This window comes from Zootoca vivipara, chromosome 4 (assembly GCF_963506605.1).
Source record: "Zootoca vivipara chromosome 4, rZooViv1.1, whole genome shotgun sequence".
In the NCBI taxonomy this organism is placed as follows: Eukaryota; Metazoa; Chordata; class Lepidosauria; order Squamata; family Lacertidae; genus Zootoca; species Zootoca vivipara.
The window spans coordinates 82,142,189-82,169,233 of record NC_083279.1 but is presented as its reverse complement, the minus strand read 5'-3'; the positions used below and the strand labels follow the sequence as shown (position 1 = coordinate 82,169,233).

The 27,045-nt window shown below is 44.9% G+C and overlaps 1 protein-coding gene and 1 long non-coding RNA gene across 6 annotated transcripts in view; one reads left to right on the top strand and one right to left on the bottom strand.

The window, feature by feature from the left end:
- The window catches only part of LOC132592013 (uncharacterized), a 182,371-nt gene extending 157,863 nt beyond the window's left edge, over positions 1 to 24,508 (bottom strand). Inside the window, exon 1 of the long non-coding RNA XR_009557512.1 lies at positions 22,891 to 24,508. This is a non-coding gene — a long non-coding RNA (uncharacterized LOC132592013). The remainder of the gene's footprint in view (positions 1 to 22,890) is intronic.
- The window catches only part of ELMOD1 (ELMO domain containing 1), a 47,605-nt gene that overhangs the window by 2,613 nt on the left and 17,947 nt on the right, over positions 1 to 27,045 (top strand). For 3 of the 5 annotated variants that reach the window (XM_035116489.2, XM_035116480.2, XM_035116481.2), the window contains exons 2-5: positions 12,045 to 12,148; positions 22,451 to 22,596; positions 24,625 to 24,653; positions 26,480 to 26,577. In XM_035116489.2, the coding sequence (XP_034972380.1) occupies positions 12,132 to 12,148; positions 22,451 to 22,596; positions 24,625 to 24,653; positions 26,480 to 26,577 (290 nt within the window). In that variant the 5' untranslated portion in view covers positions 12,045 to 12,131. Of the gene's footprint in view, positions 1 to 12,044; positions 12,149 to 20,199; positions 20,334 to 22,450; positions 22,597 to 24,624; positions 24,654 to 26,479; positions 26,578 to 27,045 lie in introns of those variants that run through there. The other 2 variants (XM_035116486.2, XM_035116483.2) reach the window with 2 other exon arrangements.

The window sequence follows — 27,045 nt, the reverse complement described above, 5'->3', positions numbered from 1 at the left end:
TTAGTTTATGATACAGCTAAATGGAATATATATTCAGAGTGGCTGCAGTATCACTGAGCTATGGCCTGATTCCATCAGAAGCAAAAATCTGCTGCTTGCAATAAATATATGAGCAGTGTCTCCTGCCTCCTTCTCATTCTATTACGCAGTGATAAATAACTCGTGTCGTGTAAGCAACACTACAGGAAGATTAAATCACATAGCCTGATAACCTTTTAATGTTTCGAGAGTAAATTTCTGAAGCTGTGATCAGCTTAAATCTCCAAACTACATGGTGTGTTTTTTTTTTCTCATGCTAGCTTTGTACACTTACATGGTGCTGAAAATACAACTTTGCACGTTTTTAAATCGAAACACATTCTGCAACTTCTTTGACCTGTGGTTTCCTACTTTGTTTCATTTCTATAAAACTATGCATCCAGATTGGTTATAAACCTTTTGTGTTTGTTTGTAATCGTGTTTCAGAAACCTGCATTTGTTTTGTTGCCCGCTTGATGGTAATAACTGCAAACGTACCCTTTTGCAGAAAATATTCTGGAAGCATGCTGTGAGGGTTGCGTTGGTGGGGGCTAGATTGCTAGCCACACAATCTAGAATGTCATCAATGGATTTTGACATTTTAATGTGTGTTTAATTTAGCTTAGGCAGTCACCAGGCTCTGTAGGATAAAAGCTGCATAAAATAATGATGCACCCAACTAAAGTATTCCTCTGAGCTGTAATGTCTGTTGAATGACAAAATATATTTTCTCTGTTGCCTTTGCCTGGGGATCCTAACCTATTGGGGCTGGCAGATCGAATAGAACTAGGCAGCTAAGCCACATTCCAGTTACAAAACTCCAAGGTGGTGCTGCATAGGCTGATTATACTTTCCTATTCGTTTCCACACACACACACACACACACACACACACACACACACACACACACACACACACACTGCTAGTGATAGTCCCAGCAGTGGGAGTGTGAATATACACATAGCTCCAGATGGCAGCTGATGTCTTAAAACAGGTAATCTAAAATCTGCTTCTTGGCGTCGTTCCTGCTTTTTGCAGAGCCATGAGTTGTTAGTGGGCATAGCAAGTAGCTTTGCTTGCCGTGTATATAATATATAGACCCTGCAGCACACTTAGCTTGCCAAGTGCTCGAGCAAGCCTGTAGATTTGAGGCCGGAACTGCATATCTGGTTGTGGAATCTGGGTCTCTTGTCAAAAGGTTGGTGATGGATTGGAGGTGGGGAATGAATTTTCCAGCGGGAGGGAAGCTCAGCACTGAACTGGAGTCCCAGAGATTTGTTTTGTCAGAACAGGGTCTCCACCTCCCTCAGGTCACCGTAAAGGGGATATAGGAAGTGATTTAAGAGCAAGTGTGGCATAGTGGCGAAATCCAGGTTCAAACCCCCACTCGACCATCAAGATCACTAGCTGCTCTTGGATTAAGCGGCAGTTGTTCCTCTGGTGGTAGGTTTAGGTCGGGCAAAGAGGTGTCCCTCTGCCCAGCCCTGCTGGGCCTCCACTGGCAGAGCTTGTCATTCCACCTGCCAAAGGTGCAGGTGAGTGCAATTGCTGCTTGCAGGATTCCTGCCAGCAGTAGCTTGCAGCAAGGCCTGGGAGGAGAAGGCATTCTTGGGAGGGATTGAGTCAAGTTGGGAGCGCTGGCCCTGTTGCTATCAAGTCACAGCATTGGGCCCTATCACTGGGCCAGGCTGGCACAGCAGTTTGCCTACTCCCACCCTTGCGCTGTGGTTGGATGCAGGTGGCGCTGTGGTCTAAACCACTGAGCCTCTTGGGCTTGCTGATCAGAAGGTTGGCGGTTCGAATCCCCGCAACAGGGTGCGCTCCCGATGCTCTGTCCCAGCTCCTGCCAACCTAGTAGTTCGAAAGCATACCAGTGCAAGTAGATAAATAGGTACTGCTGCGCCAGGAAGGTAAATGGCATTTCCGTGCTGTCTGGTTTCCGTCACGGTGTTCCGTTGCACCAGAAGTGGGCTAGTCATGCTGACCACATGACCCGGAAAGCAATCTGTGGACAAACGCCGGCTTCCTTGGCCTGAAAGCGAGATGAGCACCACAACCCCATAGTCGCCTTTGACTGGACTTAATCATCCAGGGGTCCTTTACCTTTTACCTGCCGTGTGTGGCTGTGTTGTGGAGGAGGCAGTGGCTCCAGCCAGGGTTTGGGTTGCAGTGCCAGTTGCTATCTCTCAGCCTAACCTACATCGCAGGGTTGTTGTGAAAATAAAAATGGGGCAAACCATATGTGCCAGGGGTGGGCGTGTTGTTTTGGTGAAGGGCCACATTCCATCAGGTAGAATGTGCCCAGGACCAAATAAGTGATGGAGCCTAGAGTGAGTGGAGCCTGTCCCCCTTTTTCCAACTTGTTGTCACCTCCTTTTCTCTCTCTATCTCTTTTTTTACACACCCGGCATCTCCCCCCCCCTGCACAAAATTAAATAGAGGGCCACCTGCGGCCCACTCTGTACATACTGTCTAGAACTCCCTGGAGGGAAAGGTGGGCTTGTAACATAGATACAAATAAATTGTGCCTCTTTGATAGAGGAATCCCCAAATGTCAAGGGTACTGTTTATTTCATTCTGGAGAGCACCTGCCCCAGATTGAAGTGAGACATGTGCAGTGTGGGTCTTTGTAGGCTGGCCGGTTCCGATTGCCTCTGAAATTCAGGCCAACATCAGAGCGAAGGCCAAGCACCTTCCCTGAGGCTGTGTTAGTGGTAGTTGCAAATTTTGGCCAGATACAAAGGCCAGCCAAAAGCTATGAATCCCTGTTCTATATTCCCAGTGATTTGTGATGCTACTTGTTCCATATCCCAGTGCTAGCTCCTTGAGCTGCAAAGCCCACAGCACTCACTCTGGTTTCTTAAAAAACTAGCTGTCGTGACAGAAGAGTCATTGTAAGGGTAGAGGGCTGGACCCCGGATGTGGGAGACCAGGGTTCAAATGCCACCCTCAAGCTGCTCTCTCTCTCTCTCTCAGCCCTGCCTCACCTACCTCTCAGGGTCTTTGTGGGGAGGGAAAAGCATGTATTCCTCCTTGAGCGTCTTGGAGGAAAGGTGGGGTATAAACACCATAACAAATGTAAAAGCTTTGCAAGTTTTCCACTGGCTGCCTTTTGGACGCCAGCAATCCGTAGCGAAACAGACACTGCTAAATAATTAGTGCTTTTTGCCGAAGGAGCTCAGCAACGGACGAGAGACGTCACCCCTTGAGTTGAGATACCATCATTGTGGCTCACTTTACCAACATACTGTAGCCTGAGTGTTGCGGTCCTGGACACCACGCGGCAGATTTTGCAGAACATCAACACAAGCACCGAAGGAGGATTTTATTGGACTCTGCCGCTTCTGCCATCACTCTTCTTTTTGGAGTGTGTGTTGAGGAACAGTTGTGTAGGAAGAACTTCCATGAGAAGTTCACAGGTTTTGGGTAGTCACTATTTGTTGTCGTTGGCCTTGTTCCTTCCCTGAGTGCTGACGGAGAACTTGGGGAAGGGTCTCATCTCTGGCTTGGTGCTGCGCTGTTGGGGGCCCTCGGAATGCTCTTTAATACGCAGCATGAAGTCTGGACCTACATTAAAAGTAGCATCATGCTGCTTTAAAAAGCCATGGTGAAAGGGTCCTGGGAACTCCAGTTTGTTGAGAGTGCTGAGAGATGTTAGGAGACTCCTATTCCCCTCAGAGAGCTATGGTTTGCAGAGGGTGCTAACAGCCAATCCCTCTCACGAAACTGGGAATTTTAGCTCTGTGGGGGGATTAGGTAGTACGGGTGCCAAACTCAAAGGGAAGCTTTTAATATTTGATGGATTACTGTATTTTAATATTTTGTTGGAAGCTGCTCAGAGTGGCTGGGGAAGCCCAGCCAGATGGGCGGGGTATAATTATTATTATTATTATTAATCAACTGGGATGGCCAAATTTCTCGCCCACAAGTTGTCCACAAGTTTTGAAGGGACGGGGGCTTATTTAGCTATTTTTTTCACCTGCACAGCAATTCATTCTGCTATGTATTGTTTCTGATTTATCAAGTACAGTAATTGGAAGGATATTGACACTGAGAAAATAATTACAGTTAGCCCTGTAATCTCTGGAATATCGGAATCTGGAATCTCGGAAAGGGTTTGATAAGGCCCTTGAGCTTAATCTTTCATGCCCCTCTGCTCTCCAACAAACTAGATAATGGCAGTCATTGGATGAATAGGTCTCTCTCTCTGTCATGTGTGTTTACTTCATATTGTTTTTAAATTCAGCTGACATTTTTTGGGTGTTGGTTTAAATTTAAACCATGTTTTAGCTGTTAAACTTGATTTTTGTACCTTGAGACATGTGTGGAAGGTGATGGATAGATAATATTGAGGTCAGGGAGAACTGTGGCTAGAAGTCTCAAGTTCGAGTCCTGTCTGATCCAAGTTGGGCTGGGAAAATATTGTGTCTGAAAACTCGGAAAAAAAATAAAAAGGGGTGGGAGAGCAGGAAAAGACAAACCCCAGAAGGGCCATTTGACATCTCGCAGGAGCCCTCATGACCACTTCCTTAAAATGACCACCTCCTTGTGTGGCGGGGGGCAGGGACCACTCTGCACCAACTTCAGACAGGTAGGGTGTGGGGCTGTTCTGACCTTGTGTGATTTTGCTTATACTGTACATGCAATAGCCGGGAACTCAATCCCTGTGTCAGAGGAGATCCACCTGTATATGTGTACAGGCATCACTGTACAGAGATTTGTATACATGGACTTTATGAGGAAGAGGGTTGGTATACTCCTTGCCACATCTCAGCACATGGTCCTGTTTTGTTCAACCCGGGAGTGGAGAAGGCCCAAGCAGGGCTTTCCTTGTCCCTTAGGAACGGGCAGAATAAAATGTGATCAGGTCAATAATGCCTACAGCTCATTTCAGGAGCTGCTATTAATTTTCTTCTGACATCTCTTTGATCAGAAAACAGGAAGACAGATGTCTCTGTTTATTGGCTCTGGATTCTGTTGATTTAATTGCAAACAAAGCCAAGGAATTCAGCTGCATTTTTTTTTTTTAAAAAAAAAGCAGCGATAAAATAAAATCCCGCATTACTACGGTTGACAAACACTCTTGAAAATGCACATCCAGAAACGGAATGACTCTGTATCTTAGCATTTAATTTTACACTCTACCTTTCCTTGCCTTTTTTTCCTGTTACCATCTTTTATCCTCTTCCTCTAGATCTCCCCCTCTTTAGCATATTTTTTAACCTTGCGTTTTTTTAAAAAAACACGCCTCCTCCTCCTCCGCCCCCTCCTTGTTAAGCATCTTGCCAGGATGAGAGCTCTGCTCCTTTCTTGATTGCTCCAAAAGGCCCTCTTTAGCTTCCTCCTTGTGCTTTGGCAGACGTTGAATTGTCCTATCATGATGCAACCGAGGCAGGATTCATCTCTGAAGCGGCTGTGTGAGTGTACGTTGGAGGCACATTTTGTATTTAAAAAATACATCTGGACCTACAGTGCGCTGCCAGTGAATGGTGCCTTAACCCACCACCTGCCACATCCTATCTTCATCCCGATTTCTGCCAGAGTCACCTCCTCGGCTTCCAGCCACACAGTAAACTCAATGCTTTCATATCTCCTTCTCTGACATCAGGTGCCATTTTGAAACTATTTTAGATGGGGGGGAGGCAGTTAAGCAGCTTTGAGGGGCATCATTGGAAAAGTGATGTTTGGAATACTCAGCTGCTGGAAACCACAGGATCTTGCGTTCGAATCCTGGTTTGCTGGTTTCCCACAGGCAGCCGGTCAGCCACTGTGAGAACAGAATGCAGGACTAGATGGGCCATTGGCCTGATCCAGCAGGATCTTCTTATATTCTTATGCTGAGGTAAAATAAAGAGTTGGGACACCTTTGGTCCCCCAGGTGTTTCTGAACTGCAACTCCCATCAGCCTTAACAAACATGGCTGATGATCCGGGGTGATGGGAGTTTTAGGTTAGCAGCCCCTGGAGGTTTCCAACACATGAGGTGAAATATTTAAACATACCTTCCACTGACACTTTTAATTCTCACCTCCCAGAGCTGCTTTTCCTTGTTTTAAACATAATCTAGAAGTATCAGAATCAGGGGTCAGCAAACCTTTTCAGCAGGGGGCCGGTCCACTGTCCCTCAGACCTTGTGGGGGGCCGGACTATATTTTTTTTGGGGGGGGGATGAACGAATTCCTATGCCCCATAAATAACCCAGAGATGCATTTTAAATAAAAGCACGCATTCTACTCATGTAAAAACACGCTGATTCCCGGACCGTTCGCAGGCCAGGTTTAGAAGGCAATTGGGCCAGATCCAGACCCCGGGCCTTAGTTTGCCTACCCATGGTCAGGATGGTAATGCTATTATTATTATTATTATTATTATTATTATTATTATTATTATTATTATTTAATTAATTTATACCCCGCCCATGTGGCTGGGTTTCCCCAGCCACTCTGGGCGGCTTCCAACAAATACCAAAATACATTAAAATATCACAGATTGAAAACTTCCCTAAACAGGGCTGCCTTTAGGTGTTTTCTAAATGTCAAGTAGTTGTTTATCTCCTTGACCTCCGATGAAACCACCAGTCCATGCAGCAAAACGAGCTTCTGTGTGGCTCCTGGTCATGTGTGTTCATCCTAAGAGTTGATCCCGAGGAATGTGCTTTTGCTGGTGGTGCCTGCAAAGCCCCTTTCATCCACACCCCCAGCTTTACCTGCCCCTCACCTGACGTCATATGATGCTGGGATCTGGGGCAGGTGGGCGTGGCTGGACTGGAACAGTCTTGCAGGCGAAATGGGGAGGCTGGTGGACCAGATTCCGGCCAGGCATTCCCCACCCCAGTTTAAGGATTTAAAGGTAAAGACTACAGTGTACAGTGGTACCTCGGTTTAAGTACACAATTGGTTCCAGAAGTCTGTACTTAGAATCATAGAATCATAGAATCATAGAGTTGGAAGAGACCACAAGGGCCATCCACTTAACCTGAAGCGTACTTAACCTGAAGCGAACTTTCCCATTGAAAGTAATGGAAAGTGGATTAATCCATTCCAGACGGGTCCGTGGAGTACTTAAACTGAAAATACTCAAACCGAGGCGTACTTAAACCGAGGTATGACTGTACTATAAATTGGGCCCCTGAAAATGCACCAGCAACCAAGGCAACTGGTTTGATATTAGGATAAGCTGTTCCTATTGCCTCATCCCTGCAAGCGTCAAGGTGATGGCATTTTGCACATGTTGACTTTTCATTCTTTGGTTGGAGAAACGCACAGCAAGTTTCGAATGGCTGTGAATTTCGGAGGATTGCCTTGTTTCGGTTCTCGTACCGTTCCAGAAACTGCGAGTTTGATCCATTTGGTAAACTAAATTGAATCTCACCCCTGACTGACAATTGGCTATGCAGGATGAGGTAACACAGCAGCCTCTGGAGGGCACCAGGTTGGGGAAGGCTGCTTCAGACTAAAGGCCAAACCTATTTAACCTTTCATCCTGCCAAGTAATTGCAAATCACATTCCAGGCACTTAAAGAATTGGATGGCTGGCTCAATCAGGGATGTCTGCAGATGCTGAGTAAATCTATGGAACCAGCTGTTAATTAGACTGCATGTCCCAAGAGAGCAAAAGTGAGCACTGATGTACATGGTTGTTCTCAACTTAAGGTCGCTGTCAAATTGGGGAAGAGGGACGGGCAGCTTTCCCTCTTGTATTTACCTTTCCTTTTTTGCTTTTCTACCCCCCTCCCCACTTCCCGTCTTGGTACAACATAAGGAACATCAAAGGCATCTTCAAGGGAGTGTTAGAAGCCAAGCTTGCCTGCCAAGGCATTAATGAAATCATTCTTTCTCCTCTCCTCCTCCTCGTTGTCCTCGAGCAGGTGCCACTGCTGTCAGGAGTAATTGCAGCTAAATTCAGGGACAGCAGCAGGAACCAGGCAGTCAAAAGCAATCTTGATGAAAGAGGCTTTCGCCGGCTGGGGCTTGCGTACTTTTGCAGCGAACACTCACATGATATCCAACAGGAAAGTTGCTTTTGAGTGGTTTCCCTTTTAGCAGGTGACATTATAATTTATTCACAGATCTTTCTGAAAGAAGAAAGGGGAGAGATCAGTAGGCAGGATAAAAGGATTGCATTCAAACAAAAACCTCACTGACTCACTGGGTTGTATGGTACAATTGGCCATGTTTTTATCCCAAGCGTGCTCAAAATGTTGGGAAGGAGGGTCAGTAGACATGGGTGCATGTCTGCCCTTTTACAGTCTTTTCATGTGCTTAGTGATTGAGTGTCAGGCCATGATGTGGTTGCAATAACAGTCGACCCAAGCGTCCCTCACCAACAGGTGAACTGAAATTTTAATACTTTCCTGATGGCTCCAAAAGGCTTTTGCAGTAGCATGATGAAATGTCCGCCTGTGAAAAATACTGGAGTTGGTTGGAACCACATTCATGCTATTCCCAGCTGCTTCACAGTTAGGGAGAGGCAGAACTTCTTGTTTCTGCTGCATAAAGTTTTGGAAGAGTCCCAAATCAATCCATCACAAGCAGGGTGGATAAAAATCAATGATTTTTTTTATAAAAAAAAAATCGGATTTTTTTATTTAAATTGTTTTTTTATTTAAATCGGATTTTTTTAAATAAAATGCTTTTTGAGGAAAATATATTACCATCCAAAGTTTATTCCATCATGAAATAAAGATTAGTTTTTTAATTATGTAGAATAAGGTTGTATATGTTTAATTTTGGGGGTAAATAAATTCCATTAATCCATTCACAATGTCATGCTCTTCCAGAGGTTTTTGTAAGATTATTGGGCAGTTTCTCTGCCTACAAGATATTATCACAGATGCTTGGTTTACTTTTGCAGTTCTCAAAACTGAAGTTGACTCAACAGAGATCACATGCCTCTTCTTCACAGCAAAAATGTTATAACATGAACAGAGTTGAGAAAAAGACCTTAATCCTATTGTTCTACAGACCTATGAATACAGAAACAACCCCTTCAGTGCTAAGTTTCAAGAAGTTCAGTGAATAGAATAGAAACAATATTTTTCTGATTGTTTGGAGTGGACAGTATTTAAGTTTTTCATGTGTAGGCTGGGCTGACAGTCTAAGTTTCTTAAAATATATATATTTTGTTTTTGTTTAGCCAAATTAGTTAACAAACATGGATGTTTGTTTAAGCAAATAACATATGCTGTAATGTTATTGTTTCAGTTGAATAAATCTATTTAAATTGTTATTATTAAGGTAATGATTATTTTTCTCCTTCCTAAGTACAACAGTAAAGTTGTCCAAATATGAATGATTAACCTATTAAACTGGGGATAAAAAACTAATATGAAAAGTTGTTATTCTAAAAATCTTCATCTACTTGCATATTAAAGTTATACCAGCAAGAATTAGTCTTTATGTAGAAAACTATGATTTAAATCAAGCCTTGCTGATTAGTGATTTAAATCGTGATTTAAATCAAATCCACCCTGATCACAAGTGCTTTTGGAGTTAGGAAATGGAGCCCCATTGAATCTGGGGTTTAGCCCAGCACGAAAGCTTTCTATTCCCCTAAATGAAAACTGTGTCTGGGAGGAAAGTCTACCTGCTTCTCTTTTTTCTAACGATGATTTGCAGTGCATCGATTTGAAGTTCTATTTGGATTTTCAGTTACTTGGTTTTTACATACTGTATGTATACACCAGGCATCCCCAAACTGCAGCCCTCCAGATGTTTTGGCCTACAACTCCCATGAACCCTAGCCAAGAGGACCAGTGGTCAGGGATGATGGGAACTGTAGTCCAAAACATCTGGAGGGCCGAAGTTTGGGGATGCCTGGTATACATCCTCTCTGAAAGCTATTGTGAATAAAAACTTTTACTAGCATCTTCCAAATAGCAGCAAGGAAGGAGTAGGGAGTTCCACAACTGTGGGATGCAACAAAGAAGGCAAAACCCATATTGCTCTTAATGTTCACCTGGATGTTACTCAGATAATCTTTGGGTTGCATCCAAAGTAGTGCTAAGTTGCAAGTCACCTAATGGTATACTTTGTTCTGTTGTGATGAAATGTTTTGCACCAGCAGCACATCATGTGGCAAAATGGATAAACCACTTGCTGGCAATTCCGTTGCACGACAGATTGGACAATCTCTTGTGTAACGGTTTTCTGCTAGCACAGCCATTGCCTCGGATCCCTGTGTTGCGCATAGTTAGAATTCACCCGCCCTCCCGCTAGCGCAGAAGTCCTTGTCCAGTGTACAGAGAGCATAGGATGCAGCTCACATATCTCCCTTTTGATATTTGCTACTTTGACATTCTGTTAGAATGAGACTAAAAAAAAAAAGGAATGCATAGCAACAAAAAAATTATAACATCAAGAAAGCCTTAAGGAGACTCTTGCTCCGTTACGGAGAGGAAATAGTGAAGCTGTTCAGTGTCATTTATTTCACGACACAAATTCACCTTTTCCTCATTAGCAGGCTTCCTTATAACAGAAGTTCTCTGACTTACAAGATGTGCACTTCAAGTCCTGCCCTCGGGAACTCCATAGTAGGGACCCAGATAATCTTAAATCAGAACCTCATAATGATTATACAGTTTTGGATAAAAGCTGCACCTTTTCCCCAAGCATCTCTGAATTCTTTACAGACATTAGTTACATGCACACTATCAAAGATAGTCCCCTCACAAAGCTACAATTCCCAGGCTGGTTTAGCAGTCAGCCCGCTTCCCTGAGAACTCTGGGATTTTTTAGCTCTGTGAGGGGACTAGGCATCCTATATAATAAAAGTGTCTCTGCGTCCAGATTCCCTGTGTCCGCGCTACTGCGCATGTGCCCAACAGACACAGGGATTGGATGCAGAGACTGCACGTACACATGCGCGCGCTCTCCCCCCCCCACCTACCGTTTCCCTGCGGCCGCCAACCGCCACTCCCGGCTGGACTAAGTGTTGGCGGCAGGGGGGGAGCGTGCGTGCGTGCGTCCAGCAAGGATGGGCCCCGGGGTTTGGAGAAGCGCTGCGCAACCGCTTCTCCGAACCCCGGGATGTCTCCTTCCTGTCGGCGGCTGGGGGAGAGGAAGGAAGGAGGAGAAAGGGCTGCTTTCTCCTCCTTTGTTCCTGTCCCCCTGCCGCCGACAGCAAGGACAGGTCCCGAGGGTCAGAGAAGCGCTGCGCAAGCGCTTCTCCGAACCTCGGGGTGTCTCCTTCCTGTTGGCGGCTGGGGGAGAGGAACGAAGGAGGAGAAAGCAGCCCTTTCTCCTCCTTCTTTCCTGTCCCCCTGCCGCCGACAGCAAGGACAGGTCTCGGGGGTCGGAGAAGCGCTTCTCCGAACCCCGGGATGTTCTAGCGCCCGTTTATTGAACGGGCTGAATTACACTAGTCTCGTAATAACTTTCAGCGCCCTTAACAAACTATAGTTCCCAGGATTCTTTGAGGAAAGCCATGAGTGTTTAGTGAAATACTGCTTTAAATGTAGGGTACAGATCAAACAGATCAGGATGAATGCTCAATAAACAAGTTTGTCTGAAGCACCCACAATAAACTTTAAATAGATAAAACGAACCACAGGTTAATTCAGTGGCGGCGGCAAACAGACATTTTGTCACCTTTCACCTGGTTGCCTACTTACTTTATTTTATTTGAAGCAATATGTAATTAAATGCTTGGTTGACCCATTGTCATTTAAAAAAAAGAAAGAAAAGAAAACTTTTTAAAATAGGTGTATATTTGCTTGCTTGGATCGGATCTGTGTAGCAGTGTCACAAGAGCTAGCCAACTTTTTCCCATTTAAACTGTAACACTCAGGAAAACAAAGCCATTTTACAGTTTGTTTTGACCTCCTTCTGAATGAGAAAGGGATTCATTTAACATGAATGGGGGTCACCCATTCTACTCTGCAAATGCTGAATCTGACCTTGAGTGCTTAGATACATCTTTTGGCTTTGATTATATCCCACCACACGCACACGTTAAATACATTTGAAAAGACCACCAAACTAGACTTGGGCTTCTCTTTCACCAAACGTGTTCAACTTGCTTTCACAGCATATTTAACTTCTGGAGAAAACATTGCTTGTGATCAGCTGAGGATAGTTCCTGAAAGTGAAAGAACTGAAGAACAAAAACACCAAAATGAAGCACTTCCTGAGGTAACACTCCTTTATTTTTCCTTGCATAGTAATGATCTTACTCTGTCTATTATAGAGCCAAGGTAATATTTCTGCACCGAGAATAGCTCCCATCTTGTGATCGGTTGAAAGTATAAATGGTCTCATTGTCTGTGCAGGGTACTGACACACCCATTTCACCGGATGGCCTGCCTAGCACCTACCTTAACTGCCCTCAGTAGGCATTGGTTGTTCACCCTTTCAAACCTGATTGGCAGCCTTAAGGACTGGGAGCATGAAAACTTCGAACAGAAGCCACAAGTCTCTGAAGTGCTAAATTATGTGTCAAATGGAAATGGTGCTATTTTGTGTGTGTGTGTTTTAGGGACTGTTGCTAATTATGATGAAAATGTGCAGCCATTGAAAAAACATTGCCCTGGATAGTTTTTTGTTTGAACTTGGAGACATCATCTCATGCACTTTGTGAGTCATGATAGACAGGATGGATGTGAACATCCCGGGAAGAATTGCTGTCATTCTAAACTGGCTTTGTTTACTATTGGTGATACCACCATGTAGCCAAATTCAATTGGCTATGCAGCATTATGACATCATAATAACCACCTCCCCCAGTACAGCGCAAGATGGTCTTTAAGAGCTTCTGAGGGATGGGTGTCTACTGGTTATTCCATGGGCAGCAGATTGTCACTTGCTGACAATGCAAAAACAGGCCTTCTTGGGGATAGCATCCACCATCTGAAATGCCCTCCCTTGGGTAATTTGTGAGTTGAAGAGAACAATGACCTCTATATATCTCTTAAAAATTTATGTGCTTATCCAAGCTTCCCTGGACTCTTGGCTCTTAATTTTAATTTTTTGTTTTGTTTTGTACTGCTCTGAGGTGGGTTGTGTTGCACTTGTGTTTTGCACTTGTGTTTTGTTTTTATCTATTTTTAGGAAACTTTCTTGAATGCTTTTTTGTTATTGTTTTCGTATAAACCTCTTAGAGATTTTTTTTTACTAAATTAAGATGTATGAACCTGAACAGTATGAAGGACTCTACAAATTGAAAACGGGCATGCTGAAAGTACTTTTGTTGCTCATGAAAAATCTTTAAATAAAAACATAGAAAGATGTATGAACCATTTTATAAATTAATAAATTAGATTATCCCTGATTGCCTGTGGCTAGCTCTAGAAGGAAGCCCCAACCAGGTTTTGAAAATGGTGTTGATGCAGCAGCTGGGAAAATAACAGCACTGAACTTTCACACATTTAAAAGGCAATTGGACATATTTCTGCCCATTCCTTTAAAAGCACTACAGAAAACAGAAAAACCCTGGAAGGAAGGTTTCTCTGGACGTTTGATTGAAACATGTTGACAGGTGTCCATTCACCCAGCTGTCCAGAAGCAGGTCTCCCTGGCCACCTTGCAAGCAAGGGTGAGACCTGCTTTGCACCACTCCTTGAAGAAAAGAAACCGCAGGAGATGCTAGTCATTGCTTATCTTCTCCAAGCTGCAATAACAGATGTTCCTCTCTCCAAGTCCCGAGTCTCTTGGCACTTGCAGTTGGTGGTGACAACCACAGATAATGGCTGGCGGGTAAGCCAAGCCATCATTTGTGGACCTCCTCCCAATTGTACCCTTCATAAGCTTTGTTCTGCAAGAATTAAGCGCCTACGTTAATAGCAGACTGAGAAAGTTTCCCACTTTGCTGGTGTAAATAATCCTGATGTACATGGATCAGTGGTCTGATTCTGCATGAGACAGCTTCCTTTGTTCTTCCTAAGCAGGCATGGGATCACACTCTAGCAGTTCTTCTATCATTTTTGAATGTATGTTTGATAACGCCTTGTACACAGCTTTTGTCTTTGACTAGGCTAATGGCGGGATTTTTTTATAGCTGATTTGTTATCAGTATTTTTAGAAGCTAATTTGAAACAGTAAGCAGTTGATTTTGAGCCATTTGGAAAGATCTAATGAGTTCCTAAGCTAAATCTCAGTAAGGCATGTAGCAGCTTGTAGATCTCTATGGACCAGTCTCCCATGCGCTCTCCATGGTGCTGCTCGGCTGTTCATCTGCCTGAGTTATAAACTGTTATGCAGGCATACATAGGAGATATTGCTGGTTCGGCACCAGACCATCTCCATCAAGTGAATACAGTATCACAATACAGCAAGTCCCACTTCTTGTTTGTTTGTTTCCCAGTGCATATAAAAGTTTTGTTTACACCATACCGTAGTCTTATTACCTGAAGGAGCATCTCCACTCCCATCGTTCAGTCCGGACACTGAGGTCCAGCGCCGAGGGCCTTCTGGCAGTTCCCTCACTGCAAGAAGTGAGATTACAGGGAACCAGGCAGAGGGCCTTCTCGGTAGTGGTGCCCGCCCTTTGGAACGCCCTCCCATCAGATGTCAAGGAAATAAACAACTATCTGACTTTTAGAAGACATCTGAATGTGGCCCTGTTTAGGAAACTTTTTAATGTTTGATGTTTTATTGTGCTTCTAATATTCTATTGGGAGCCACCCAGAGTGGCTGGGGAGGCCAGGCCAGATGGGTGGGGTATAAGTAATAATAAATTATTATTATTATTATTATTATTATTATTATTATTATTATTTATTAGGCCAGGGCTCGCTGGCTGCAGGGACTGAAAGGGAGAAACCCGGCTCCAGGCCTAGCCAGCTCCACTTGCATGGTGAGAAGAGGGTATGACTGCACATGTTCTTGATTACGGCCTCATCCACATCATACATTTAAAGTACATGGTTTCCCCCAAAGAATCCTAGGAACCATAGTTTGTTAAGGATGCTGGGAGTTGTAGCTCTGTGAGGAATAAACTACAGTTTCCAAGTGTGGATGTGACCTCTTTACTTGGGTAGACCAAAGTAAAGAGAATTTGGGGGTGGCGGGGGGGGGGGGGTGGCGGGGATAAAAACATCAAGGGGTCCTTTGGCACTTTAAAGACACACAAATTTATTTTGGCACAAGCTTCCATGGATTGCAGTCCACTTCATCAGATGCATGAGGTGTTAGCCTGAGTTGCAGTTTCTTGGTTTGAGAGGCAGGGAGATGACATTGTAAACTGTGAGGTTAGTAGGAAAGGGGATGCAGAAAAGCAAAGGTGGTGATGGTTATGACATTAAAAGTGGTTGATAAAAGGTTGATAACACAGACATTGTGTTTTCAGTGAGCACATGTTGTGTGGTTAATGAGTGATAATACATAAACAAGCAGATTGCATTTAAATGGGGTTAAATCCTTCACACAGGTAATGGAAAAGGTGAGTTGCACTGACTTCAGTCAAAATTGTTTGTGGTTGTTGCCTGACTCTGTGTGTGTGTGCGCACGCACGCACGCAAAAAGTATATTTGCCCTACTTTTTGGTCCAGAGACATTCAGAGAGGCTTACAACTAAAAACCATAAATAAAACCCATAGTTGGTAACTTTTTTAAAAGGAACATAAAATATTGTGTGTGACAGCATTTGTGCTATGGGGGCAACTCTTTGAAACATTGTGTGCTGCAGTGGGATGTTCGGAGCCCGCAAGTAGGACAAAACAGGGTTTTATCAGCGACATTTTCTAAAAGAGAACAGACTGAGGTACAGTAATTTGTAGTTCTAGCTCTGTGTATGTATCTGTGCCTTATTTGTTTAGTAAAGCAGTTTATACTGTTTAGCATCTCAAGTCTCTAAACAGTGCAGAGTGAGGTTAAGAAGATGCAGTAAGGATAAAAACAGCAGAAAGTGAAAACAGTTAAAAATAACTGCGAGATGAGAAAACTTAATTAAAAGGGCTGCTGATTTATTTATTTTTAATGACTTCACCAGGGAGGGAACTATTCTGATTTCAGCCTCGAGGGAGTTCCACAGAATTGTTCCCACAATACTGAACACACTGCTCCTGGTGGATATGAACCAGGCATCCAAGCCACAGGGACCACTGACTCCCCTGAAGACTTCCATGATCATGTGGGGATATGTGGATTAAGGTGTCCTGAACCAAGTTGTTGATGGCCTTGCAAAGAACTGTGAACCTGGCCAAGTAGCCTATGGGAAATTAGTACAAGCTTTTAGGCCAACTGAGTTATGTGCTGGCTCTACTCCATCCCCACCAACTGTGTGAGAGAGAGAAAGAGAGAAAGAAGAACTTATTATGACTACAGTCATACCTTGGATCCTGAACACCTTGAGAGTCAAACGTTTTGGCTCCCAAACACCAGAAACTCGGAAGTGAGTGTTCCGGTTTGCGAACATTCTTTGGAACCCAAACGTCCAACGGGGCTTCCGATCGGCTGCAGGAGCTTCCTGCAGCCAGTCGGAAGCCATGCCTTGGTTTCCGAATGTTTTGGAAGTCGAGGGGACTTCTGGAACGGATTCCGTTTGGCTTCTGAGGTACCACTGTATATTCAGGTATAGCTTCCTTCCAATAAATCTGTTCTGAACGAGTGATGACACAGAACTCCATATGGCTGATCATGCAGTACTAATTACGCAGCCACTATTTGGTGTGTGTTTTGCTGCTGTTTTTAAACTTTATTTTCCTTGCTCTTGGAAAGAGGATGAGGATAGTCTCCATCTCTGCATGATAGACAGAGCCATGGGATAAAGCCGTCTTGGAGTTGGAGTTTCTGGCTGCTGCTCCGACTGGCCTTGTTTGTTGTCCTGGCAACAGGGCTTTCACTGGCCTACCTGGTCCATGCAGAGGCCTAGTTAGGACTCTGCCACAGATCTAGGCTTGACTAGTTCCTACTATCTCCATTTCCCTCCCTCTGTTGTATTTTATTACAGCCTGCAAGAGGGATTCTGGAGGCTTCTTTTATTCATTATTCATTTCAACATTTCCTTCTTTGCTCTTCAGCCAAAAAAAGGCTCCCAGAGTAACTTACAGATCATAAGTGCCCATAAGTTTACCAGCTTAAAAAAAAACCACATAAAAGTTAAATGGATTGGGAGGGAAGATGAGAATAAACCAAGTCTTAGAGCTTATCCACACTTTGTCTCCACTCTTCAGAGCTGAGTCGGAGCAAACAGCCATTCAGGGTTTCCCCAGATTGACATTTGCTCTGGTTTAGAACTAAAGAGCGGGTTTTACATGGGAAAGGAGCAGGGGGAAACTAGAGCACACGGGACAAGTGGAACTATGAAGCAGCCCTTAGTTCATGCATAGGCAACCTTGGCCCTCCAGATGTTTGGGGACTACATTCCCATCATCCCTGACCACTGGTCCTGTTAGCTAGTGATGATGGAAGTTGTAGTCTGAAAACATCTGGAGAGCTGCCTATGCCTGCCTTAGTTACAAGTTCTTCCAATGGCCAGCTTGAGGTGGAAGCAATTTGAGGAGAGGGGATGCCAAAAATTGCTGGTCTCTTGGTGGTGTGGATCTCTTCCTCCAATTTTGTTTGCCAAACACATTTTTATCCTCCTCCTTGTCTCAGGACACTAGGATGGAAAAACATGAGTTAAGGAAATACAGATAGATAGATGAGACAATTAATTAATTATACCCCGCCCATTTGGCCGGGCCTCCCCAACCACTCTGGGCGGCTGCCAACAGGATATTAAAATCACAATTAAAGATGAAACATAAAAAATTTCCCTAAACAGGGCTGCCTTCAGATGTCTTCTAAAAGTCAGATAGTTGTTTATTTCCTTGACATCTGATGGGATGGCATTCCACAAGGTGGGCACCACTACCGAGAAGGCCCTCTGTCTGGTTCCCTGTAACCTCACTTCTCGCAATGAGGGAAGCTGGACCTCAGTGTCCGGGCTGAACGATGGGGGGTGGAGACACTGCTTCAGGTATACTGGGCTGAGGCCAATAAAGTAGGGAAGTGAGAGTGGCTGAGAGCCAAGCCAGTCAGTGATGTTCAGGTAAAGCAGGGATGGGAAGGAAGTCTTTGAGCCTCGCAGATGTCGCTGAACTACAACTCTCACCAACCCCAGCAAGCATTGTCAATGGGCATGGATGATGGGAGTTGTAGTTCAGCAACATTTGGAGGGACATAAGTTCCTCACCTCTGCTCTATAAAGAGAAAAGTCAGGTAGGCCTCTTTTTCTAGTCATGTTTACCTCTGCTGATGGGGCCTTTCCTTTCCTAAAGGTATGTCCGCAGATGGGTGGGTTTGCATTCCTGCCTTCTACCCCCATATATAACATCACACATGAATCTGGCATACTCAGATATGCATATGGGCGTTGTTTTCTTAGACAAAAGAATTGTGGGAATGGACTTGGCATGCAGGTTGTGCTGTTAGTCATCCTGTGGCTTTGTTAACACACATGATTTCAGAGTGCCCAAAACAGGTTTCTTCCCTTAGAATCTGCTGTGACTGTTGGTTGTGGCATTTCTGAAAACCTGCGTTGCCAAGCAGTTGGTTGGTTTTTTTGTTTTTTGTGCTGGCTGATCCCTTGTGGTGTATGTAGCAGCCCTCATATGTAGTCTGCTCACATCTAGAGAAATAAGTCATTGAGGCAGCTCTATCATGAGGACGATCTGCGGAGTATGTAATGTTTTTGAACGACTTTGCTCTACTGTGAACTCCGGTTGCCATAGTGCCTTTCCATATCTAAACAGATGGATAAACAGAAAAAAATCACTCATCTCTGTATCTGAGAATCTGGCTACTGCTTAGTACAATATTGAGGGAAACAAGGAAACATGCAGAAGGAGGTCGTCTGAGAAAGGTAGCCAGTTCTTCATAATAAATACCCAGGGCAGGTTTTTAGCAGACTCCTTCACTGACAATCTTATATAAAGCCTGTAAAAGCCATTAGATCTGGTCGTATTTGCATCTTCATTTACTCTGAAATTTACAAGAGGTTTCTGTACACTGTACAGGGAAGCTCCTGCTTTCTGATGCATAAATGAAGCTAATCGGAGTGTCATAATGAATGTGTGCGGTTCAGCAAACTTTATTACACCAGTCCTTAGCAGCGAAAATGATTGCCTTCTCTGTCACTTCCTGTTTAAGCCTGAAGCTTGGCTTTCCTAGAGCTGTGCTCATAATGTCTGTGGGTGGATGAACGAGTTGTGTCAAGGCATGTTATATGTTACTTCACCTTTTGACAGCCCCAATCTGCGTGAGAGCCAGCAGCAAGGGACCCAACTAGCTGTGGACTTGGCTCACACAGCTGCCATCGCTTGGAGGAGGAGTGGCTCACTCTCTTGGTGAAAGAAGAAGCTATACTGACGATTTGTGTGAAAAGGGGTGTATGGGAGTGTTAGCGGAGGGGTAGTACCTCTGGTAGGGGACACATCCTTCCGGGGTAGTTTGTCCACCTTTGGTCCCCACCCTGCACTCAGCTCTCACCTGTGGCTGCTAGAACAGGCATAGGCAAACTCCGGTCCTCCAGATGTTTGGGACTACAATTCCCATCATCCCTAGCTAACAGGACCAGTGGTCAGTGATGATGGGAATTACAGTCCCAAACATCTGGAGGGCCGGAGTTTGCCTGTGCCTGTCCTAGAAGCTGTCAGCATGTGACAGCAGCCACAACCTGGGAACGGCTTCAACTGGCTGGCCAAACCTGGTGAGGGTAGCCAATGGGTCTCAAATGTGAGTTAAGGACTTCCCTGGCATGCAAAGACAGGCTCTGGCGGATTAAGACCAATAGTGGGTCCAACGGTCAAGGAGGTGGTTTGTGCACATGCTGTAGAGGGAAGTGAGTGGCAGACGGGGCCCATCAGCCTGGGAAAGTAGCTCATCTAGGAGAAGGAAAACTCTGATCCTAAACCTCCGCTGCCTTGTGGGATATCTTAGGGAGAAGAAAATGCTAACGATAAAACCCTACAGAAATGGTCCCTAAGTGGAGTCCCTAAGATGTCTTGTACACCTCCTTCCAGCAACTCCTGCAGCCAAGCTGAGTTTGTGCTGGAGAGGGAAAGTGCTGGGTCAAGGGCTGACCCACTTTCTAATTTCTTAAAAGTATTAAGTCCTATTTCTGAAAACACCGTGCCGTGTTAAAACGCTGCTTCTTATTTTATTTTATTTTTAAAAAGACATTAATTTGTGATCTTAGTGGAATTAGGAAAGTCAGCTCATCTTAAAGTGTAATCCATTTCATGAATAGTGTGCTTCCATTGCAGGATTTCTACAAGCAAGAATAATTTTTTATAAAAACAAAACAAAAGATTCCATACTTTTAACTCTCCATTCTTGTTCCTAAAGAAGATCTACAATGTCATAAGTTTAAGATGGACGAGTAGTGTGTCATTTAAAGGTACCCACCAAATGAATATTATCTTACTTTAGATATCTGGCTATAATATAGTGCTTTCTAAGTAGTATCCACTGTGAGCTCTGCTCTGTAATAGCTTTTTTTGTGCTGCAGAAACAATGTGATATTTCTTACTGGCTCCACTTTAACTGATGTCGGTACTTAAGATAAGCTGATCGGACAATGCAAGCTCCCAGAGATGGCATCTGGGTCGCTGTTCTCCTTCTCCACTGCTGCTCTACTGTTGTCAACTAAGCCATGGTTTGGCTTAGCATGTTATCTGAACCTAGGCCTGTGGTTTATCTCCTACACCAAACCATGGCTCAGTTCAAAGCAACAAAGCAGGGTTTCAAACCTTTCAGGGCTTGGGTGCATGAGAGAGGTCCATACGATGAACTCTGTCAGGCAGCTGAACCAAGCAGGATTGAACTCACACATCAGCTCATGTGCCGGGCGTTCAGTCCTGCTATCTGCAAGAGAAGCAGTCACATCTTTACCTGCCCCATGCCTGGTGCCAAATGGGAAGTCCTGATGGGCCAAATATGGACTGCAGGCCAGAGGTTTCCCACCCCTGGACCAGGTGTCCTGTGTACCTCTGATCAGTGCAGTCTTCATTGTGCTGGTATCTGCGACCCACCATCATCTGCAAACAGGACTGGATCCTGTGTCAGCCGAGTTGTAGGCAATCAGGAGTAGAATCGGTATGGGGTGGTTGTGTGTATTGTATAGTGTGCTGTTACTTGTTGATTTAAAAACAGTTCCTGTTTGGTGGCTCTCTTGGCTTCAGCTGAAACTACATCAAGTGTGTAGTTTGGACAAGGTCCTTGACTTTCCCTGAGGGGCACCATTTTATTCTCCCAACCTAGGAGGCTAAAGTTCATCCCAGACCCTATGGACTGAAGCTCTTAATTAGAAGCTCTAATGAACTGCATCCAAACCAACTTAGCATTCCTGCCCTTCAGCCCATTGCACATAGACTAGTCCTTTTCTGAACCTCGCACATTCTTGCCATTTTCCAGCGCACTGTCTCTCATCATCCATTCTCACTTCTCAACATTCCACTCCTTCCACTTAACCTTCTCTCAGAACAGGTTTATACTGAGCATGTGCGGGCCACGCTCTTATGAAATCCCGCTGACTATCATTAGCCTCGGCAACGTCTTTTTAATAAAAGCTGCAAAATGTTTACGCTTTGTTGGAGGAAAGCACGTACCAGGTGTTCCTGTTCACATGTCCACAACCACCCGTTTCTGCAAACACACCGTACAAATGGAGAAATGATTACAGGAAAAGCCACCCCAAACACACACTTCCTGTCAATCTGCAGAAGTCTCTCATCAAACGGTTGTTTAGAATAAGTCATTTCCTATCCTTTCTACCCTAAGTTCAGGATTGATCACCCTCAAACTTACCTCTCATGCAGTGCCAAATTTCAAATCAGCCCACCGAACCATTTTCTAACTATAAACTGTAGTACCTCCTCCTGCCCCCCACCCCAATTTTTTATAGCGGTGGGATGTGAATCACCCTAGGTGTACAACTGCAGCAGCATGCCTCTTGCCTGAGAATGGCTAGCAGGCTCTTGTTTACTAAAAAGGAACCTTAATTATTTTGTTTTTGAACATCCTTGCTCGTGGGTTAAACCACTGAGCCTAGGGCTTGCTGATCAGAAGGTCGGCGGTTCGAATCCCTGTGACGGGGTGAGCTCCCGTTGCTTGGTCCCAGCTCCTGCCAACCTAGCAGTTCGAAAGCACATCAAAATGCAAATAGATAAATAGGAACCACTACAGCGGGAAGGTAAACGGCACTTCCATGTGCTGCTCTGGTTTGCCAGAAGCGGCTTTGTCATGCTGGCCACATGACCTGGAAGCTGTACACCGGTTCCCTCAGCCAATAATGCGAGATGAGCGCGCAACCCCAGAGTCGGTCACGACTGGACCTAATGGTCAGGGGTCCCTTTACCTTTACCTACCTTTACTCCTGACAGTAGGCCCCAGTAGTATGGTGTGTGTTAGAAATCTTCTTAAAGACCACTTTGAAGAGTGGAACTCTTACAGGGGGATTTTTGCTTCATCTGAGGAGCTTGCCTTGAGTTCTCACTCTAAGGATTCTTTTGACAGAATGTTTGTCCAGGTTTGCCTGTACTTCTATTGCAAATGCATATGGCGCTGTCTGAAATTCGTGGTGAGGAAACTGACGGGACGCTGCGAGTTGCAAAGGATCTGCTACAGCACAAAGCCAGGCGCTGGCAGAACTATGAAAATCGGTAAGTAGTTTTAAAACCATTGCTCTGGTATTTGATGTTGTTCTGTGTCGTAATTGCTGTGTGTATGAGAGAGAGATTACACTGCAGTATAGCTTTAAAATTAGCTTAGGTCTCAACTTGCATTTTAAACTGTAGCCGCGAGCAGAATGTCAACATACCCAGTCAACTGCAAACACATTTTACGTTACTGAACCAATATAGCTTGCCTTTTCGTTTGTATCAGTATGTGAACATTCTATTTGTGGGGATTTGGCTACACATTTTTATAACTGCATAAGAAAAGAGGAAAGTTACCGTGTTTCCCCTTTTTTAAGACACCGTCTTATAACTTTTTCCCCTCAAAAAACCACACGGTGGCTTATTTTCAGGGGGTGTCTTTTTTTCTTTCTTTTTTTTAAAGTGCCGGTACAACTGGGTCCCACTGGCTCAGGATGCTCGGCGCTCTCTTCCATGTGCATTATCAGCACCACACTCTAGCCAACTGAGCTATCCAGGTTTTACAACATAATCCTGTAACATAATGCACAACATGATGTACATAACATCCATTAAATGAAACAAGAAAATAAGGTGATTATTTAAATACAATACATAATACACAGCAAGCAATGGCAGCAATTGAAACTGGGATTTTTTTTAAAAAAAAAATATTCTTTTGTCATGCTACGTGTGTCCTCTACCATTATTGCTGTCAACCAGGCTGGCAGCAGCTCTCCAGGATTTCAAACTTGGGGGTACCTGGCGGTTAAACCTGGGATCCTTATGCATTCTCTCCCTTTCCCCTCCTACCCATCCTGAGTCAAGGGCTCTCCTTCCTTGGAGGCTTTTAAGCAGAGGCTGGATGGCCACCTGCCATGTATGACCTAGCTGAGATTTTTGCATTGTAGGGGGTTGGACTAGATGACCCCCGAGGGTCCCTTCTAACTCTACAATTCTACCGACTCAACAAAGGGCATAATCATCACCATCACCAAACTGGTCCAAGCAACTAAGGAGAACGTCTTGCATACACCCCTGTCCTTTTGATTGGCAGCTAAGCTTCGCCTGGCCGGCTTCCGAGTTGCAGCACCTGATTCTGCAAAGCTCGCCGCGCCGATGGGAGGACGCCCGCCTGCCTGCCGCGCAAGAAGTTAGGCAGAGCCGCACAAGCTGCACAAACTCTGCAAAGAGGCGGGGGCGGGGGCAGTCCTGCCGAACGGGTTGAGTAACCCCGCCGGCGGGATACGGAGATGGCGTAAGGGAGCTGCCCGCTTCTGAGACGGCCTTTCGAGAGCCTCACTTGGGCGGCAGAGAGGCGCTCCAGGGCCGGCGGCTCTCCTCGGGGACGGGAAGAGCCGCATTTCCTGAGGGGAGCAGCCTGCGGGCTGGGCTCTGGGGAGGGGTGGGAAGGTGCTTGGCCCCTGCTGCCCCCTCAGCTGTGAGGTAAACCTGCAACGAGCCCACACTTTTCTCTCCGCAAGCAACGAGCCCCTCTCTCTTTCCTCCTGACGCTCGTGCCCTTGGTGCTCCGTGCGGCGCTGCTTCGCGCTTTGTCAGCGCTGCAGCCGCCGCCGCTTCCGGACGCTGACCCGACCTGGCAGGCTTCTTCCTCCTGCCGCGGCCGGCATTGCAGGAGCTGGGTTCTGCTAGCTTGTGCCCTCGGTGCTCCGTGCGGCACTGCTGCACGCTTTATCGGCATTGCTGCCGCCGCTTCCGGGCCGCCGCCGCTTCCGGGCACCGACCCGACCCGGCAGGCTTCCTCCTCCTCTTACAGCCAGCGTGCTGGGTCCCGCTAGCTGGTTGGGGCGCTCAGTGGTCTTGCTCCGCACATCGCGGAAGTATGGCTTATTTTCGGGGTATGTCTTACATTTCTCAAATGATTAAAAACCCTGCCATGGCTTACTTTTTGACTACGTATTAAAAAAGGGGAAACACGGTAGGAAGGAGGGAATTACAAAGGTTTGTGATAGTATTTTCATTGTTGGCTGTGTTGTTGAAGATGCAAAAAGTCTAATAGAAGTTAAAGTTTTTAAAATGTTTTCTTGACAGAATCGTCACTGAGAAGTTCAAAAAACAAGGTAAGTAAATGTTTGTATTTTTGTCTCCATGTTTGGCCAATTGTATTAGCAGCTTACACAGGTTTACAAGCAAGAAAACCTGCTTGCCAACTTATGTAGCTACATTAGGCCATTCATGCAGCCTTGCATTTAACTACTTGCCTGGTTGCCAGAGGCAACTAGGAGTACCTTGCAGGCGAGTGCATTGAATTCCATCTAGGCAAGTGAGCAGGCTGATGGAGGAGGAGCTGAAACAGTGGTACCTCTACTTACGAAGGTTTCTACTTACGAATGGAGCTCTGTCCGCCATCTTGGATGCAGTTTAGATAGGGTTTTTTCTACTTACGAATTTTTAGATAGGGTTGCTTCTACTTACGAATTTTTTCTCCCAATGCATTCCTATGGGATTCGACTTACAATTTTTTTCGACTTACGAATGTGCGTTCGGAACGCATTAAATTCGCAAGTAGAGGTACCACTGTATTTGTATTGTTCCCTCCTCTACCAACCTGGTTGGCTTCCACGCAGGCTGCAGAGTGCTCAGCAAGACCCAAAGTCAGCTGGTTGTCGGGCCTTGAGAAGCCCCTTTCAAAACTCTTATCATGCACAGCACTCTGAAAGTGACTAAGCAACACTCAACCATCAACTGATTGTTGGGTCTTGCTAAGCCCTATTCAAAACACTGCCTGTGAGCATCATTGAGAGAGTAATTGGCAGAATGTTTTGTACACTGAAAAGTGGTATAAAATTCAAGAGCACATAAGTCATAGTCTTTATCCAAGCATATGTTAGCGAGATATCATACAGAATAATCTACACTGATTTCAAGACCATCAAGGGATATTGCTAAGCTTTGTACCTCAGTTTTTAAGGTGCCAGGCATTTTGCAACTTTCCACATTTTCCCTCCCAACACCCTTTTGAGTTAGGACACTGCTCAGGCCGGGAGAGAATTTTGTATCTTTCATATTTTAATGCAGACATATTAAATTTGCATTTCCCAAACCAATATTCAAACCAAACACAACTCTCCTTCAAAACTCATACTTCCCCAAATTTGCAATGCAGGCCCAAAAATGCTTTGGTAGTTAAAGCAATGTACTGTACAAAAATGCATTCTTTCATGGGAAAATTGTGGGAATGCAATGGTGCTTGCATCGGGAGAGAGATATGCGCAATAATGCATGCCAATTTCCAAGCAGACTTTTATTTTGTGAAAATTTTACAAGCACGAGTAAACCTACTTAAGACTGCAGAAATGAGAATCGGAAGGAAACAGAAATGTAAATACAACTCTACTTACCTCGCTTAGCAGATGGAAGGCGAGATTGAGGAACAGTGACTTGTCCAAGGCACTTATTGAGCTGGTGCCAATTTACTTATTAATTTGGTTTATTTCATGAGATTTATACACCCCTCTATTATTACTATTATTTTTAAAAACACAGCCTCAATGCAGTTTGCGGAAAAGTAGACTTGGTGGGGGAGGGAAGAGGTGTACATATTGATACAGTTGACCGTGTTCAGTATGACACATGCATAAAAAGAAGCCTAGGTCTGTGACGTCACCACTGCTGGAGGGCACCACATCGGCTGTGATCATAGAATCATAGAATCGTAGAGTTGGAAGAGACCACAAGGGCCATCCAGTCCAACCCCCTGTCAAGCAGGAAACACCATCAAAGCATTCTTGACATATGCCTGTCAAGCCTCTGCTTAAAGACCTGCTTAAAGACCTCCAAAGAAGGAGACTCCACCACTTTGTGATACTTCTCACAAAGTTGCATTCAGTTGTTCCTCTAATGCTTCACTACCTGTGGCAGTGACCAATGTGTGTTTTTCCCCCAGTTGCTCCAGAATTCCGTCAGTGTTCATCCAGATGCTATTGAAAAAACTATAGATACCATCATGGAACTGAAGAGGATTAATCCAGATGTAAACCCGCAGTAAGTTCGTGTGAATGGAGTGGGATGGCAAAAGTTTATTTGTGTGCTTAAATGATTGTGTGCTTCATCTCTTTTGGGGGGGAAGGTCCGTCTTCCCACGTAAATTCACAGTATTGTGTGCTTTGATTCTTTAGTTGCGCCCGCTGATGATCACAGGTCTGGTTTCATTTTCTGTCTGTTCAGCCCTTTCATGTCTATGGTGCAGCTAGATCTGGAGGCAAAGCAGCACCTGTAACAACGGCATTATTAATCTAGATCAGGCATCCCCAAACTGCGGCCCTCCAGATGTTTTGGCCTACAACTCCCATGATCCCTAGCTAAGAGGACCAGTGGTCAGGGATGATGGGAATTGTAGTCCAAAACATCTGGAGGGCCGAAGTTTGGGGATGCCTGATCTAGATGTTGCACCTTCTTGAACCATGGCTTGCGAAAGCTGCTTGAGCCATGGTTTGTCATAAAGGTGGAAAT